Source organism: Uranotaenia lowii, chromosome 1 (assembly GCF_029784155.1).
Source record: "Uranotaenia lowii strain MFRU-FL chromosome 1, ASM2978415v1, whole genome shotgun sequence".
In the NCBI taxonomy this organism is placed as follows: domain Eukaryota; kingdom Metazoa; phylum Arthropoda; class Insecta; order Diptera; family Culicidae; genus Uranotaenia; species Uranotaenia lowii.
Genome location: NC_073691.1, coordinates 129949131 through 129969030, shown reverse-complemented (window position 1 = coordinate 129969030; position 19900 = coordinate 129949131). Strand labels below are relative to the sequence as shown.

The window sequence follows — 19900 nt, the reverse complement described above, 5'->3', positions numbered from 1 at the left end:
TAAATTTTCATTAGGATTTGTTTCGTACTTCCTATAGTATTAATTTTTCACAAAAAAAGGAATCTCCTTATCATCTTTACAGAGATATTTAAAAAAAAACTAGCTTGGTTCTCAAGTTACGAAAATATTATAATTTTTGAGCACCACGAAATAAGCTCTTATGATCTTAAAATAACCTTGATCTATAATGTACGCACTGCAACATGATGTACACATTGTTTGTCAATTTTTACCATCATAAAATTTTTGATTTTTCACTTTTATCAATTTTAAAACACGTTTTTACTTAAATTTGTTGACTAGGGGCATATAGAGCCCATATTATCGAGGCATAATGAGCATTTTCTGCCGTAGAATCTAGCAGCGAATTAAAATTGATTTATAGCGCCACACCTTGACTAGTTTTCATCCGACAATTTAGCCTATTGGTAAGGTGTCGGAGAGGTAATCAAAAGACTAGAGTTAGATTTCTGTTCGAGGTGATTTTTTTTCCATTCACAATTCATGATCGATTTTTTTTATTGTTACATTATACGGCTAGTAGCATCATCCTCCGAACAAAGCACTTAATGTATGAGCGTGCGTGAATTGTTTGTATTCTACAAACAGACCTAGATTATTTTGTTATTGCTTTGTTTGATGAATCTACGACTCACCTGACTTCATCGAATTGAATTCGCTGCTAGATTCCCCGGCAAAAACGCACATCTTGCTCTGATTAATGGTGCTCATACTGCCTCAGGGGGGGTTCTCATTATGCCTCCACAGTGGCTGGTTTTCAGCGTTTGGCAAAATTTTTTAAAATGCATTTTTTAACGTTTTCATCTAGTTTTTCGCGTTTCAGCCCGTTAGGGAATAGGCTTTTCAAGTGTCTGAACACGAAACAATAATGTAACCTCCATATTATAGCTATTTTCTATGGTTAAATAACCGTTTTCCTTAAGGTGGCCATTATGCCCCCATCTCCCCTATTAATGAAAATCTATCACATTGGTAATGGAGGTTGCTTAATTGTAGTAAAATTATGAAATTAATGAAATAAGCTTCACAACTACTTGCCAAACAGATTTCATTGTTAGGGGAGAACGAGGATACATGGTCTCAGGGGATACTTGATTCCTTTTCTTTATCTCGAAACAAATGTTAAATATTCTAAAAAAAAATTGCCCAATAGAACAAAACCACCATGCTTTGATCTCAACAAATTTTAAAAATATTATTTTTCGAGTTATTGTATTTTGTTAGAAAAAATTGAGAAAACGTGAATTGTAGTTCTTTTTTATCACTTTAAAATGTTTCTCAAAACTCTTTATTAATTTATCAACTCTTTGCCAGTTTATCATTTTTTCCAAATTGGATAACTTTATTATTATTTTTCTAGATTTCTTACTTTAGCTAAATTAAGCAATTTTGTCATTTTTTTCAATCTTTTAAACTATATATTTTTTTATCCTTTTTTTGTCAGTTTTGTTGTTTATGTCATTTATTGCCAAATTAAGTTTTTTCGCCATGTTTTGTAATTTTTGTGATTTTTGTGATTTTTGCAATTTTTGTCATTTTTGTAATTTTTGTAATTTTTGTCATTTTTGTCATTTTTGTCATTTTTGTCATTTTTGTCATTTTTGTCATTTTTGTCATTTTTGTGATTTTTGTGATTTTTGTCATTTTTGTCATTTTTGTCATTTTTGTCATTTTTGTCATTTTTGTCATTTTGGTCATTTTTGTCATTTTTGTCATTTTTGCCATTTTTGTCATTTTTGTCATTTTTGTCATTTTTGTCATTTTTGTCATTTTTGTCATTTTTGTCATTTTTGTCATTTTTGTCATTTTTGTCATTTTTGTCATTTTCGTCATTTTTGTCATTTTTGTCATTTTTGTCATTTTTGTCATTTTTGTCATTTTTGTCATTCTTGTCATTTTTGTCATTTTTGTCATTTTTGTCATTTTTGTAATTTTTGTAATTTTTGTAATTTTTGTAAGTTTTGTCATTTTTGTCATTTTTGTCATTTTTGTCATTTTTGTCATTTTTGTCATTTTTGTCATTTTTGTCATTTTTGTCATTTTTGTCATTTTTGTCATTTTTGTCATTTTTGTCATTTTTGTCATTTTTGTAATTTTTGTCTTTTTTGTCATTTTTGTCATTTTTGTCATTTTTGTCATTTTTGTCATTTTTGTCATTTTTGTCATTTTTGTCATTTTTGTCATTTTTGTCATTTTTGTCATTTTTGTAATTTTTGTAATTTTTGTAATTTTTGTCATTTTTGTCATTTTTGTCATTTTTGTCATTTTTGTCATTTTTGTCATTTTTGTCATTTTTGTCATTTTTGTCATTTTTGTCATTTTTGTCATTTATGTCGTGTGTGTCAGTTTTTTTTATTTTTATTAATTATGTAATTTTTTTTTTATCAATTTTTTACTTTTCGTCAAATCATCAAAATTTTAAATTTTATCATTTGTGGCATTTTTATCAATTTGGCAACTATGTCAATTTGGCTTTTTTTGATAATGTTGTTCAATTGTTCCGATTTTGTTAATTTCGTAAAATCTGTAAATTTTCATGAAAATATTCTTGAATTTAGCGACTGAGAATTAATTGAACATTCAGCATTTGAGTGAATTATGCTTGGACCTAAACATTATCAAACAATGTTCGATTCGAGATGCCAGAAGAAAAATTTCGAAGAATTTGTTTTTTTTACTATGGCGTTTTTCTCGGAGATCTCTAAAAAAGCGAGTAGAACCTAACTGAAAAGTAGTTCGGCTATATATTCTTTCCATCCCGACTCAAGGGGTTTGGCAATGTTAAAATAGGATTCAAAGTGAAATTTTTTTAAGAGGTATATCTAGAATGCAAAGCATTTTAAAATTTTCATCTGAGCAGTACGCCAACGATGTTTTAAAAAGAGCTGCCGTCTGAGCATGCTTCTGAAAGCATGTTCTAGTTCTAAGGCATTTTCGATTTCATAATGAACTTGAATGAACTTTCGGATCCATAATGTTTAAGTTGCATCGACCGAGACAAGTTTTAGCATTCTAAATTCAATGTTTCCTATTGAAAAATATTATTTCCAAGAATAATAACATGAACTGGGAAAAGCTGTCGTAAAAAAATCTCTTGCTCGATTTGTTAGTTCATTCGGTTTTATTAAAAAGCTTGTTCATAAAACCTTCAAAATCAAATACATGACAAAAAGCCTCCGTTATCAGACTTGATATATGCAAAAATGATGGTCAAACAGTAATCTATGCATGCCGGCAGAGGATATACGAAAAAAAAAATTGCAGGAAAAAAGATACTGCCTTCCATCAACCGGACAACCATTCTGATGGGACTCTTTCAATATCAGATGATTGATTTATTCATGGCTTTTCTGTCCGTCTGTCTGTATGTACTTCCTACCTACAGACAGCACATTGGCATTCATGCCGGCACATCGGAATCGGAACAGTTTGTTTACTAGAAATGTCACAATGCTGAGAAATTGAATTGTGAATGGCATCAGGGTGGTTTCCCAATAACGGAACGGAAGAAAAAATGAAAGACTTTTTGTTGTATCACTATTACAATCACAATAGTTCAATATTCTAGGCGCAGGTTGTCTTCTTTCTGTTCTCTCAGCCCTCTAGTTATTACTCTTTACCATTTCTCCAGTCTGTAGTAACGTTCATTTTCAATTTTCTTTTTTTCCTCTCTGCAATAGATCCCATTCCGGAATCGCTACGGGCCACCATCAATCCGTTCATCCGCCATTGGGAACCGGCCAGGTTCGATCGGGCCCAGCTAGAGATGGCCCACCGGCACCATGAGACGCACCGGAGGCGGAGGAGGAGCACCAACTACGACCACGGGGCCGCCAATTATGGGCCCGCCAACGTGGTCCGGATCAACTTTCATGCTCACGATCGGTATGTTTTTTTCATGTAGATGATTTGATTGGAGTGACTTTTAAATTTTTTTTCAGGATATTTATTTTTGCTTAAAAAATGCGCTGAATGGGGTTGAACAGAAACATTGTATTGTCTGTAACACACCCGGTAGTGCGTTCGTTCAAATCCTATTCAGTGCGGTGGGTAATTTTTTCAACGTCTCAAAATTTACTTCTTAATTGGCAAGGTGGATCGACGCGACGCGTTGGCATGAAAATACCGTAACTGGGATACTTGTCATACTGTACAACTCAATTGAACAAAGACCTCCACTGTCAACGATCCGGAGCCAGCGTCTTCACTTGGTCCCAGTCAAGACTTTCGTGGAAAGTTCTTATTTCAGCGGCTAAGCTTCGCCGCCACAAGTTTCTGGGTCTGCCTCTTATTCGATGAAGAATCCATTCAAGCGCCTCTCTGCAAATCCCGTTCTCATCTTTTCGCAGCGTGTGCCCAATCTATCTACTCTTACGTTCCCGAATCTCGATTTCTAGCGCTCTTTGATGACATCGGCGATGTAGATCCTCATCTGAGATCCAGTTGCCAGGCCACCAATCGCGGATGATATTCTGCAACAAGTGGTTTACAATTACTTGCAGTTTTCGCGTCGTTACCTCATGCATATGTGTACCAAGTTTCGCACCCGTACAGCATTCACAGCAATACGGATTTGGCGTTTAAATTGAAGATTCGAATTTTCGGTCGTGGAGAGATCTGACATGAGCATTAGATGTTGCGGAAACTCGCAAATGCAAATCGGGCCTTTCTGATCCGGGTTTCGATCTCTTTTTTGGTACCGCCATCAGGCGTTATCTGGCTACCAAGATACTGGAAGTCTGGAAGTGCTCCACTTTCACAGCTTGCTTCCCAGCTACCATGAAACTGGAGGGATTTCCTGTGTTGATCTCCATCGACTTGGTCTTTCCGACATTTACTTTGAGACCTGCTGCCTTGGAGCTTTCGGTGAGGTCGTCGAGTTTGCTCTGCATATCCGGTTGTGTTTGGGTCAGCAATATCGTTTACCAGGTCAAGGTCGTTCAGTTGCTCCATCGTTAAAAGATTCCAAGGCAAACATCGGTTCGGTGCAAAGTCGATCGATCCAGTCAGAATCTCATCCATTACGATTAGAAAAAGTAGCGGTGATAAGATAAATCCCTGTCTCACAAGGGGTTGGATCGGACTAGACACCTTCGTGCAAGATCTTGCACGAAAATGCCTCGTATTGTGCTTCGATAAGAAACTATCTCTGGGATTCCTCGTTGCATTAGAACCACCCAGATGTTTTCGTGGTTCAGTTGATCAAATGCTTTTTCGAAGTCAACGAACACCAGCAGAAGACAGTCCTGGAGTTCATTGAGTTGTTCCAGTACGATTCGTACCGTTTTGCGATGTGGTCCATACATGTTCGTCCGGATCGGAATCCAGCATAATGCCTTCGGAGTGTAGCGTCGATTTTCTTCTGGTTGCTGTTCAGGATCACTTTGCAGAGTACTTTGAGGGTTGTACAGATCAACGTTATACCTCGCCAGTTACCGTACTCTATCAGGTCTCCTTTCTTCGGTACCTTTACGAGGATACCCTGCATCCAGTCGGCCGGGAATGTTGCAGTATCCAAAATATCAGCGAAAAGACATGCAACATTCGTGCTGACAAGGCAGGGTCGGTTTTCAGCATTTCAGCAGGAATGCAATCGATCCCAGGTGCCTTTTTTGGATATCATGTCTTTGATTGCCGCTTCAATTCCAGCCAGCGAGGGCGCTTCCGAGTTGACGCTATTTATGCGACTTACTGTTAGCGCTTCGAGCTGCGGGTTCTGTTGGCCATCGCTATTCGTGACTCGTAAGAGTTGTTCGATGTGCTCAGTCCATCGTTTGAGCTGATCTGTTCGATCGGTCAATAACTGACCTGCTCGGTCTTTCAGATGCATTCTTGCATTGGTCCTTGGACCTCTAAGGCGGCGAGATATTTATATCATATAAAAATCGGATATCTCCAATGGCGGCGGCTCTTTCTCCCTCTTCGACTAAAGAGTTTGTCCAGGCTCTCTTGTCTCGTCTACAAGCTCGTTTAACTGCCTTTTCTAGCTCCGCATATCGAAAGCGGGCGGCTGCTTTGGCTGACCCGGTACATACCTGCTCAATTCCGACCTTCGCCTTTCTCCTATCATCGATCATCCTCCAGGTTTCATCCGACATCCATTCACTTCGTCTTCCACAAACTTTACCGAGAGAACCATGGCTCGTCGTGATAAAGGCATTCTTGATTCCACACCAGTGTTCTTCGACTGTTCCGTCTGTCAGCAACTCCAAAGCTCGGGATTCTAGCTGTTCAACGTATGCCCTTATCACCTCTGGATTCTCCAACCGGCGAACGTCGTATCGACACCCGACTTTCTCCTCGCGCCGTTGGACACGCGCAACTCTCAGTCACATCTTGCCAAGGACGAGGTCAGATGCAATATCTGCGCTTCGTTTGTTGCGGACATCAAGAAGGCTCCTTCTCCATTTTCGGCTGATGCAGATGTGGTCAATTTGATTTTCTGTTCGGCCATCTCGGAATACCCAAGTGACCTTATGTGCTGGTCGATGGGGGAAGAGCGATCCACCGATCACCATGTTGTTGTTGCCACAAAATTCTACAAGCTCTCCGTTTTCGCTCATCTGTCCTAGGCCATGGCGCCCCATGATGCGCTCAAAGTCCTGATTATCGGAGCCAATCTTTGCGTTGAAATCGCCTAAGTGGATTTGAATGTCACCCTTCGGAATTCTATCAACCACGCTGTTCAATTGACTGTAATACTGCTCTTTCTCTTGCAAATCGGCAACGTCAGTTGGCGCATAACACTGGACCATTGTAAGGTTTCTAACCCGTGTTCTAAATCTCGCTACGATTATTCTTTCGTTTATCGGTTCCCATCTAAGAGGGCCGCATGGGCCTGCGGGCTTAATAGGAAACCAACTCCTCGTTCCCGAGTAGCGTGTTCTCCTCGTATGCCAGAGTAAAGCAGTTCTTGCCCAGACTGTGTCTAGTGTTCTCCAGTGTTAGGCCAACGGACTTCGCTCAGTCCCAATATCTCTAGCTTGAGGCGGCTAGCTTCTCTAGCAAGTTGAGCCAGCTTACCTGGCTGGGCAAGGGTCAAAACATTCCAAGTTCCAATTCTAGTCCGTGTTTTCATGCAAAAAGTCGTTGCCAAAGTTCCAATTCGGTTATTTCTTCTCTCAGTTTCCGTAACAATACAAGATATCAGGAGCAGTAGGTTGTTAGCCTAAAGTCCCTATCCCGCGGTGGGGCTGCCATCTTGGACTTAGCTGGCGGGAGCCGCATTTCATAAATTCAGCCACTCGCTGCGAGACAGACGCTGTTTGAGCCGCCTCTGACCTGGAGAACAGACGCTCGGTTGTTGTTGCACGCCGCCCCTGACCTGGGGAACAGACTCGTGCGGCCACCTTCTCAGTCTGCATGCGACCAAAGCATCCGCTTAGGTTACTCGCACCCCAGCCGGCACCGCGGGGAGGTAGAGATAGGAGTTGTGAATAAGAGGTGATATGACCACTATGGGGTCTCGTGTTGCATATTATCCATCATTTACCAGCCAATGCGAACTCTTCACCAAGAAATTTTATTTCTGCAGTTCGCTTCCGCAGCTTCGAAATATATACCTAAGGTTATTTTGGTAAAAATCTTGGCCACCGTACTCTCGATAATGATTTTCTACACTAGTTTTTTTAGGAAAAAAAATGTCTGAAATTTTGTTTTGCTATAATAAGCCACTTTACTGGCAAATTGTTGAGAAGCATGTCGTTCTCCAATAAATTACGATTTCCTAATTTGGATATTTTTTTAAAAGCCAATATAAAACCAATTTAAAAGCGAAATACTGATTGAAGCTTGTGTTGAAACTTAAATAGGGTTTTTAAATACTTGGTATACTAAGCTTCTAGGAGGATTCTCGATTCGTCATGATGAACGGCATGAAGAATCTACTTACATGTTTGGTAAATAAACTTCAGTGATTAACTGTTTGGCATCATTCGAATTGTTCCGCTTCTGCAGAAAAGTAGGATCGAACGATTCGAACGTAAGCTCAAGTACAAGTTCAAACGAGCTCAACCTGTCAGACATTGCATATGTACATTCGAAATAAAGGACGACCCACACATCCAGATGCAGGGGACACATGTGCGGTTTCCGACTTTGCGGTTGACCTACTGCTCGGTTCTCCTGCCTGAGTCAACCCGGAACAGCCGTCGCCCAAGAGAGGTTTCGAACTAGTCCTGTACTTATTCCTGGCAGCAGTCAGTAGCACTACTTCGTCCATGTGCCTGAATGAGGAAAAACTTTTGAGCTCATGCTTTAGACTACCTCCTATTGATTTTGACTTTACCGGCAAGGCTATCGAAGCCCCCATCTTAGTTCCTGTACCTACTTCAACATAGGGTGGTTAACTGTTATCGCCTTTGGCTTAAATAAATTCGTTCCGAAATCTGTTTCAAATCCTTGAGCAACTTTTTTTTGATTCCGGTTCGAAAACCGGGTTTTTACATTTTTTTCGATTTGAGGATTACAATTAGTTTTCTACCCTAACCTAAATACATCACACAAAACCCCAAAGCCAGAGTGTGGTGTAAAGAAATAGAAAACTCCTCTTCCTCTTAAGGAAAAAGCTTCAAGAGCCATTCGAACAGGAGGAGAACGATGAAAATGACGAACTCTGCTGGTGACATTCGTATGCCTGTGAGGGCAAATGAGTAGCTTTGTACATACTCAAGTGTGGTTGTTTTGTCTTCTGCAGCATAGAGGAAAAAACTTTTCCACTCTCTCTTGTATCGAGGAACATCCAATATCGAAACTGATTTCTACATAAACAACTCTTCTAACTGACCACAGGGACTACGATCTCTGTCAGGATGTCATTTGAGAGCTTGTTCTGTTAGATATGAATAAAGTTTAGCGGGTAGCAGCAAGCAAAACATAAAAAAACATTCAAAAATATATTATTTTAAAGAACCTACTTGAAATTGCTGAACTGTTCACGTATTCTGTGAAATTATTCAGTCTGATCGATTTCATTCATAAAGAGTCTTAGACGTAGACGGTGCTTGATGCATACTTTAACACCATTGGTGTTAAAATCGCCCTCAGAGGTGCGTGAGAGCGTCAGGGATGCGTCAAGCTCAAATTTAAAATTGGGGAATGTTGAAAGGGCCCAGGGGGTGATGAGGTCATAGTAAAAATATCATTTTTCCAAATAAAGAAACAACAGACATTTGAAATGACAGACACTTAGTTCAATGTATGGCAATGAAATGACGTTACAGAACTAAACATCAAGCTACAGCCAGGTTTAAGACTGAAATATCTATAACTTTACAGAGCTGCAATGGAAGTTTTTGTATCTGTACGGCAATCACTTAAGATTTGATTTAAATGTGACCAATTTTTTCTACGATCCATTTCCATGTTGATCGGGTTTTGTAAGTTTATTATGGTTATTCTGAAAACGATTTCGGATAGCTATGTTTGAAAATCTTTCAAATGTAATATCTAATTATTTTGACGTTTCGTTCCTCCTCAGTGGAACTTATCAAGCGATCGTCGATAAAGACCACTGGGGAGGTTCGGAATGCCAAAAGAAGCTCGAAACGTATCGACTAGAGAGGTCGGCAGAATGACAAAAATGACAAAAATTACAAAATGACAAAAATGAAAAAAAATGACAAAAATGACAAAAATGACAAAAATGACAAAAATGACAAAAATGACAAAAATGACAAAAAATGACAAAAATGACAAAAATGACAAAAATGACAAAAATGACAAAAATGACAAAAATGACAAAAATGACAAAAATGACAAAAATGACAAAAATGACAAAAATGACAAAAATGACAAAAATGACAAAAATGACAAAAATGACAAAAATGACAAAAATGACAAAAATGACAAAAATGACAAAAATGACAAAAATGACAAAAATGACAAAAATGACAAAAATGACAAAAATGACAAAAATGACAAAAATGACAAAAATGACAAAAATGACAAAAATGACAAAAATGACAAAAATGACAAAAATGACAAAAATGACAAAAATGACAAAAATGACAAAAATGACAAAAATGACAAAAATGACAAAAATGACAAAAATGACAAAAATGACAAAAATGACAAAAATGACAAAAATGACAAAAATGACAAAAATGACAAAAATGACAAAAATGACAAAAATGACAAAAATGACAAAAATGACAAAAATGACAAAAATGACAAAAATGACAAAAATGACAAAAATGACAAAAATGACAAAAATGACAAAAATGACAAAAATGACAAAAATGACAAAAATGACAAAAATGACAAAAATGACAAAAATGACAAAAATGACAAAAATGACAAAAATGACAAAAATGACAAAAATGACAAAAATGACAAAAATGACAAAAATGACAAAAATGACAAAAATGACAAAAATGACAAAAATGACAAAAATGACAAAAATGACAAAATTGACAAAAATTACGAAAAAGACAAAAATGACAAAAATTACAAAAATTTAAATAAATACAAAATTTACAAAATTTACAAAATTTACAAAATTTACAAAATTTACAAAATTTACAAAATTTACAAAATTTACAAAAGATACAAAAATTATAAAAATTACAAAAATTACAAAATGACAAAAATGACAAAAATGACAAAAATTACAAAAATGACAAAAATGACGAAAATGACGAAAATGACAAAAATGACAAAAATGACAAAAATGACAAAAATGACAAAAATGACAAAAATGACAAAAATGACAAAAATGACAAAAATGACAAAAATGACAAAAATGACAAAAATGACAAAAATGACAAAAATGACAAAAATGACAAAAATGACAAAAATGACAAAAATGACAAAAATGACAAAAATGACAAAAATGACAAAAATGACAAAAATGACAAAAATGACAAAAATGACAAAAATGACAAAAATGACAAAAATGACAAAAATGACAAAAATGACAAAAATGACAAAAATGACAAAAATGACAAAAATGACAAAAATGACAAAAATGACAAAAATGACAAAAATGACAAAAATGACAAAAATGACAAAAATGACAAAAATGACAAAAATGACAAAAATGACAAAAATGACAAAAATGACAAAAATGACAAAAATGACAAAAATGACAAAAATGACAAAAATGACAAAAATGACAAAAATGACAAAAATGACAAAAATGACAAAAATGACAAAAATGACAAAAATGACAAAAATGACAAAAATGACAAAAATGACAAAAATGACAAAAATGACAAAAATGACAAAAATGACAAAAATGACAAAAATGACAAAAATGACAAAAATGACAAAAATGACAAAAATGACAAAAATGACAAAAATGACAAAAATGACAAAAATGACAAAAATGACAAAAATGACAAAAATGACAAAAGTGACAAAAATGACAAAAATGACAAAAATGACAAAAATGGCAAAAATGACAAAAATAACAAAAATGACAAAAAGACAAACTTTACAAAACTGATTCAATTGAAAAAAACTTTAAATTTACAAAAAATTCATAAATTACTTTAATGACAAAATTTAAAAAATATCAAAAATTGAGATAATGTTCCTTCGAGTATTGTTTTTTCGATTTTCCTCCTAATTTTTTTTTGCAATAAACAGCTGAATTTATTTTTCAAAATTACATGATTCTCAAGTAATTTGATTGAAGTTTGACCTTGTCGTGATCAATACTAAATGTTATTAATTTTTAATCAAATAAGGTTGAGAATTTGAACAGAAAATGACGATAAATAGTTGGGGATGGACAAACAAAACAGCAAATTTGAATTCTGAATTCAGGGACTGACAAAGTATTAAAGGATGTGAAGAGTAGAGCATCATCCAAACTTCTTTGAAACTATAATAGATCCTGTTCAGTTTTTCTTAAATTTGATTTCTTTATTCCACTCGCGCTCTGAAAGCGCAAGAAAACTAACCGACAAGGAAGGACTTTATTCTTTGCCAAAATTCGCCAAAATGAAGCTGTACAACTTTTTCATCATCTTAATCCGGAAAGTGGGCAAAAAATGGGGGTATAAAATATTCCGAAGGACCCAAGAAAAAGACGCTTTTGCAAAAGTTTTGCTCTAGATGGGAAATGAAAAACATGTGCCAATTTTTCACCTTCTTGCCTTTGCCAGATTGTGTTCTTTTGTCAACTTTCCCCAGGCAGCCAGGCCAGGCCAGTCGAACGGGACCTTCCGGTACAGCACGGTTTCCGGTATCCGGACCTGGGTTGCCCGAAATGTTTCGAGGTTGAGCCGGAGAGTTGGTACTCCGGCAGCCAAGATAAGTCTATCGCAAGTTTATGGGAAAAGTTTAACATATTTTTCACCACTTTCCGCGGGTTTCTGACAAACAGATGGCTGCAGCAGCTCGAGGGATCCGGAAAGGATTTCGGATACTCTTGGGACCATTATTTAATGGTATGCTTTGTAGCTTTGTACCAAAATATTCACGTAAAATGTCACCGAGCTCGGTTATAAAATATTGAATCAAGAATAGTAAGTTCGTTTACAGAGGTCATATTTTTAACCGATTCAAATTCTCAAATTAAACATTTGAATTTTTCAATAATTTTCCTCAATACATAGTACTAAATCTCAAAATCCAGCTGATACACACATCAAAGTCAATTTAAGTTTGTGCGTGTGAGGAGGAACTTCCACAAGTGCGATTTAGGGCAGATTTGTGGATTTTATCCTCTAAACTTTTCCTCCAGGCAGCTTCCAGCTTCCCATGCGAGTGGGTGTTGGAATCTTCTTTCCTAAGTTCTCGAGCAAAGGAAGCCAAACTTGAACCATCACCCGTTGATCTCCAGCAGCAGCAGTCGATTGATGTTGTCGGTTTTGAATTTCCGTTGTTGTTGTTGATGTGAGTTCTAGAGCAAAGGATTTCGGATTCAAGCTCTCCCGGCGGAGTGTGGCTTACGCGATTCTCACTAAGCCACACTGCGGGCCTGAAATCGATCGTCTTTCATTGTGGTTTCCCAAGCTAGCGATAGTGGATGAAAGCACTTGAGCCTAAAATAGCTTAGCCAATAGATTTAAATTTCGTGAAAGTTAAACCTTTTTCCGGGACGTGGGAGCTGTTGAACCTTTCAAACTGTAAAACTTAACACGATAAGCAATTTGATTAAACGTAAACGACTTGTGGCCACAATTGTTTCTACTATAAGAGGGCAAGTTACTCAACTTCTGGCGTACGATACCGAGAAAGTAATAATTAATTCAACTAATAAATTTTAAGTCGCTGCACAATGGGGATAAAAGTGTATAAACCACAAAGAAATTTAATATCTTCCCTCCTACACGAAACAAATCTATGAACAAGTGAAATAGTGAAAGTGTCCGGAGAACCGGTTGGATGTAGTTTCAGACGCAGCACCCCGAATTCCCCTATATTTTGTAAACAGTCAAGAAAAAAAACTAATTAATTTAGACGTATCTTGTACGATTTTCGAGGAATCCAACGAAGGCTGTTTGAGCCACCGCGCGCTTTGGAAACTGGAGTTATGGCTGTTTGACCCTCAATTCCCTTACATTTTTAAAATGGTTCAGAAAACTCATGTACGGTTCTAAAAATGTTGAACCAAATGGGACGTAACTTGTGTGATTTTTTTTTCGAGGAATCCAACGATGGCTGTTTGAGTCACTGCACGCTTCGGAAAATGGAGTTATGGCTCTTTTTACCCCCAAATCACCTACACTTTCCAATTATTTTAGATTTATATTTTCGACCGGGAAGATGTTTTAAAATCATAATTTTTGGCTTTTTTAAATTTTTGGCTTTTTTAAATTTTTGGCGTGAAAAAAAAACGATATTGACAATAACAGCAGACAGATAAGTGAGTTTACACATTTTAGAATAGTTCAATGCTCAAGAATAATTATATAAAAATAAACTTCCAGTTCCCTTGAGAAAGACCACAGAAAATGGTCGAAACGTCGGGTATTTCAGATAAAAAGTTGTTTGATTAAAATCTCAGACCGTAAAAAGCCAAAAATATAATTTATAAATTTTTCAACTATTTTAGCAAAAAGCATGATCGGACTTTATCATTTTGAATCAAATGAGAGGCATCGAATGTGATTTTTTCCAAGGAATTCAACGAAACTTACTTGAGCCACCGCTCGGATTTGAAAATGGAGTTCTGGGTTTAACCCTAAATTTTCCAAAAAAAAATTAATAGTTGAAACAAAGCATGTTTGTTCATGAAAATTTTGAACCAATTTGGAAGAATCTTGTGTGATTTTTTCCGAGGAATCCAACGAAGCCTATTTGAGTCACCACACGCATTGGAAACAGGAGATATGACAATTTTACTCTAAATTCGCATATGTCTTTCAAATAGTTCAGAAAAATCATGTCTCGCGTGAGCTTTCATTACGTCGTATGAAACATCTTAGGAACTCACAGAAAACTGCTGCAAAAGTGTTCAAAACAGCATCAAAATGTGTATCTCACATATAGAATATGTTGCCCAGGCTACAAATATTCTAAATGGAAAGAAGTTGCCACTAGTTCATACCACTTTTTGTATTTTGTCGTAATAAAACTCTTTGTTTACATTTTGTTTCATACGACGTTCACGCGAGATGTTCTTTTTGCTGAACTAATAGAAAAATGTAGGGAAATTGAAGGTAAAACCAGCCTTAACTCTATTTTCCGAAGCGTGCGTTGGCTCAAACAGCGTCTATTCGATTTCTCAGAAAAAAATCACATTCGATACGACCCATTGGGTTCATAATTTTTAGGTCCGAACATGCTTTTTTCTTAAATAATTGAAAAATGTAGAGGAATTGAGGGTAAAACAGCCAGAACTTCATTTTCCAAAGCGTGCGGTAGCTCAAACAGCCTTTTTTGGATTCCTCGAAAAATAAATAATAACATAAGATACGTCCCATTCGGTTCAATATTTTCAAAAGACCGAACATGCTTATTCTGAAATATTTGAAACAGCCAGAACTTCATTTTCCGAAGCGCGCGGTTGCTCAAACAGCCTTCACTCGTGTTTGGGGTGGCCTGCCCACTAGAAAATGTCCTGGAGTTAAAGGTGCTCAGTCGTTGGGGTCCTCTTATAACGGGGTCAGTAGCCTGGAGTTAAGACAAGCCTCGATTTTTATAAAAAGCGTGTTGAGGTCTTCGTATGACGCTGCATTTTCTCCCATAACCTTTAACAGATGTCGTTTCGCCGATTTGACTGCCGCCTCCCATAATCCTCCGAAATGAGGAGCTGCAGGCCGATTAAAGTGCCATTGAATTCCCTGCTCAGCACATTTTCTGACGATTTCCCGATGATAGTCCTTGCTGTGGAGCTTCTCTAATAAATGCTTCATCTGATTTCTTGCCCCAACGAAATTTGTCCCGTTGTCAGAATACAGATCCGTAGGTATCGATCTTCTGCGGATGAAACGCTCGAGTGCCTGAATAAATTTTTCAGTACACATATCTGTAACCAATTCCAGGCGAATCGCTTTGGTACCAAGGCAAACGAAAAGAGCTCCGTAAGCCTTTACAGCCGGTCGACGAGGCCCTGGTCGAACGTAGATAGGTCCGAAGTAGTCCACTCCTGCCTTAGAAAAAGGAGGTGAAACTGTTACTCGAGCTGCCGGTAGTTCTCCCATAAACTGATCCATGCTCTTGGGTTTCTGTCGATAACATCTTAAGCAATTGTGTACCACTTGTCTAACAATACTACGTCCTCCAAGTGGCCAATACTGCAATCGAATTGTAGCAAGTAAAAGCTGTGGAGCGGCATGTAACATTTTCAGATGGTAGTGTTCTAGGAGGAGTCGCGTGAATGAATGTCTTGCTGGCAGCCCAATTGGGTATTTTACGTCTACAGTCTCGTCGGAGTTGGCTAGTCTCCCGCCAAGGCGAATTAGATTATCGAAACCAATTTATGGATTGTACCACTTTAATGCCGGAGTTCTAGTTATCTCCGTTCCCTTAGATAGTGCCTTCCATTCGTCCCTAAACGCCTCCTGTTGAATACAACGCATCACTGCGAATTCTGCTTCCTTCAATTCCTTTGTGCTGAGATGACCTTTGGTAACAACCTTATTTTTACAAAGACTCTCTTTCAATCGGATCCAATAAGCTGTAGCACGAATGAGCTTGATAAACGACGAAAATTTCTTGCAGTAGTAATATCCAAATGCTTCATCGTATTTAATAACGTTATGTGCGGCGGTTTTCCGAGATTTCTTTTTAACGTGTTCGTCGCTTGACCCTTCCGTCTGACGTGGCCAACAACCTTCATCTAGACGCAGCCACTCCGGGCCTTCCCACCATAGCTTGTAATCTCGAATTTGATCGGGAGTTATGCCACGAGATATCAAATCTGCCGGATTCTGATCTCCAGGAACGTGTCTCCAAGGGTGCCTTTCCGTAACCTTCTGTATTTTTGATACTCTATCGGCGACATACGTTGACCACGTTGATGGGATGTGCTACAACCATTGGAGCACACATGTTGAATCAGTCCAGAAATGAAGGGAAATTTGAAATTTAAAAGCGCTCTGAATATTTTCTGCTAACTCAGCCGCCTTTCACGCTCCACATAATTCCAATCGCGGTATTGACTGCGTTTTAAGAGGTGATACCCTTGATTTTGAAGTCAGGAGTCTGACGATGAAGTTTCCGTATTGGTCGCTGCTTCGCAGATAAGCACATGCTCCGTATGCCTTTTCGGATGCGTCAGAAAAGACGTGCAACTCTCGTTCAACCGCATTTGAAATCAGCGTACACCTTGGAATCCGTAAATCATTCAATTGATTAAGTTGATTGTAGAAACTTCGCCAGGTTTCATCAATGATTCGAGGTATTGGCAGATCCCAACCTAATTTCTTGCCATTCTTGTCTTGAATACACCAAAGCTGCTGCATCATTATTTTTGCGGTTGTTATGACTGCTCCAATCAGTCCCAATGGATCAAACAGTGTCGCGATTACAGACAAGACCTTCCGTTTTGTCTGGGGCTCCTTAACTCCGATGGGCTTTATGATGAATTGGAATCTGAACGTATCCGTCCTTGGTTGCCATACTAGTCCGAGCGTTTTTACCGATGGATCGGGATCGAGATCAATCTCTTCGCCTGCAGTTAACGCCAAATACTCATCAGGTAAATCACTGCCGCGAATTCGAAGCAAACTTTCGCAGATTGAATCCACCACATTCTGTTAATCTTCTCAATTCCCGGCTTAGTAAAACTGCTTCTAACTCATCGTCGCTTCCTGTGAGCACGTCATCCATGTACAATAAACTGAGTCGATTTGGGGTCATTTTTGAATTTCTCAAACCCTGGGATCTAAATTGCTTCGTCTTGGTCTAAAATTCATCCATGATTTTTGTAGAATTTTTAAGTAACGTCAACATGAGCACATTTTCATATGTGATGAAAGAAATTAGAGAAACATGAACTATCAAAGAACGAAAGAACATAAGCCGTAAATATCATGAAAATTTCGAAAAAGATACAACGGCTCACCGACAGAACTTGAACCTGCAATCTCCGCTTCGGTACAACGGCGCGTTAGCCAATTCCACCACGGTAAACGTGATGGAACCGGCGAACACGAGCAATCGAGCTCTGCCGATCTGATTGTTTCTTCATCTGACCGTAAGTTGCGGCAAACCCGAAGCAATCGACCATGTGCTCGCTCGGCTAAAATCCCGAGTCGATGGGTGGGGTTAGAGAAACAAGAGAGATCAATAGAGGGAAAGATCACATGCGGGATATACATGGTGTTTCGATAGAAGGTCCAGCAGTTGATCGGCAGAGCTCGATTGCTCGTGTTCACCGGTTCCATCACGTTCACCGTGGTGGAATTGGCTAACGCGCCGTTGTACCGAAGCGGAGATTGCAGGTTCAAGTCCTGTCGGTGAGCCGTTGTATCTTTTTCGAAATTTTCATGATATTTACGGCTTATGTTCTTTCGTTCTTTGATAGTACATGTTTCTCTAATTTCTTTCATCACATATGAAAATGTGATCATTTTCAGGTACAAAGATGTACCAAGCGATTTCATAACATCAGTATTGATGTCAACATGAGTAAATTTGAACTTTTAGGTTTGTATGGGATAATTGAATATTTTGTACTGAAAAATCAACATCCTTTTTGTTTCTTCTGTGGAACCGAGCCAGCTGACAGTTTGTGTGCTTATTTATAAAATTCTAAAGGAAATTTTCCGCTGAACAACTTTGTCGAAGACCGTAACTTCTTATCTTATTAGACAAAAAAGTTATTAGCTGTTTAACAGGGGTATGTCTTTTTGCACTGATAAACATTAAATTCAGTTGACACCACTGCTGGAGCCTCGCGAAGTATTGCAGGAAAAGTAGTCATGCAATACCTCGCTACCAAAGGAAAGTATTTTTTCATAGATTTGTTTTGTGTAGGTGTGAAGATATTGAACTTCTTCGCGGTTTATAAACTTCTTCCCTATTGTGCGCTGCTTTTAAATAGAGAATCAGCCCTCGTAGATTACGACTGCCAAATTTGCACATAAATTTAAGTTTGATTATAATTTTAATGGCATGTGCGGCGGAATGAAAACTAGAGAGAATTTATTTTATAGAATTTGAAAGAAAGGTGGATAGACAGGCATTAGTGCGCCAGTAGGAGAAAGCTTGATAGGTGTTGAAATTTTAGGCTAGAGGGCATGTTGATGAAATTTAAGTTTGAGATTGAAAGGGGTTCCATCAGAAAAATATCAAATTTTCTATCGGCTTCCATGAAATTTCGGGGTTTTGTTCCAGTGTTACCCGTAGCGTCGTGATTTTTTTGCATGCCTTGGAATCTTGATAGAACCAAGTGTATTTGATTTTTAATTGAGTAATTCATGGATTTTCATGAAATTTGCCTGGAAATTACTCGGATTTTAGGTCGTGAAATGCACAAAATTTTTCCAGGTTTTTTTAACCAGCCAACATAATTGCTGGACAAATTTGGACAAGCTGGAGGTAGATTAAGATTTCCAGACTTTTTTAAAAGGGGCCGGTCCGGACAGATCCGAGAATTTTTACCCAAAACCCTGGTTAAATCCTAGCTATGGGTTTCTAAACCGGGCAAATCTGGCAAAAATCCAGATATTTTTCTTGAAAAGGCAAGAGAAAAGGTGAAAAATAAACACAAGAAAATTAATCATTAACAAGCACATCAGCGGCGTTAAAATTTTACCTTACATTTTCAAAACATGTATGCGAATTTATTTTGCTAAAACTAATTAGAAACAAATTTTTATTTGCATAATCATAAATTTTATGATATGAATTTGGGTTTTAGTTTTGGATTTTGTGTAAAATAAATCCGGGGCTTTCAATAAATTTCCGGGCAACCGGACCGGGAACATCCCATTTTTTTTTTAGAAAATTTGGACAAGCTTGGTAAAAACCGGGCAACCTGGAATGCTTCAGGTAGTTGGATATGCCAGCTTAAAGATTTTATGCGTATGAACTTCCTAGTCAAATTCGAAGATTATTTCAGCATAGAAAATGTAACTTTTTCGACTTTTCTGTAGGATGAAACTTTTCGTGGGCTTTGACGTCTTTTTGACTTTCGCTGCCTTTCAAAATTCGAGCCCACCTTCGGTTCTCCTATCGCCTCCCGGCGAGTGAAAGTTTTAATATAGTTCCCCGAAGCTTCATCAAAGTTTTTCCCAGAGCATTGCACTAGCTAACTGGTTCGAGGAACACGCGAAGCCTGGTGGGAAGAGCTGATCATGCTGCCTTACCAAATATGGCAAACTGTCTTTCACGTATCCTTGCATCATGCGAAAGCATATTTTTCTCTACATCTTCTTGTGTAGGGGAATATGCTTTATTATGCCCCACCTAAGCAAATCGCCATGACATCCATGAACATTTCAAGTATAATGCAAGTAAACTATTCGAAGAAAAGTGT

The 19900-nt window shown here is 37.6% G+C and overlaps 1 protein-coding gene across 5 annotated transcripts in view; it reads left to right on the top strand.

The window, feature by feature from the left end:
- Window positions 1–19900, top strand: part of LOC129740007 (disintegrin and metalloproteinase domain-containing protein 10) — a 776101-nt gene that overhangs the window by 302251 nt on the left and 453950 nt on the right. For all 5 annotated transcript variants that reach the window (XM_055731588.1, XM_055731585.1, XM_055731587.1 and 2 more), the window contains exon 3: window positions 3702–3906. In XM_055731588.1, the coding sequence (XP_055587563.1) occupies window positions 3702–3906 (205 nt within the window). The remainder of the gene's footprint in view (window positions 1–3701; window positions 3907–19900) is intronic.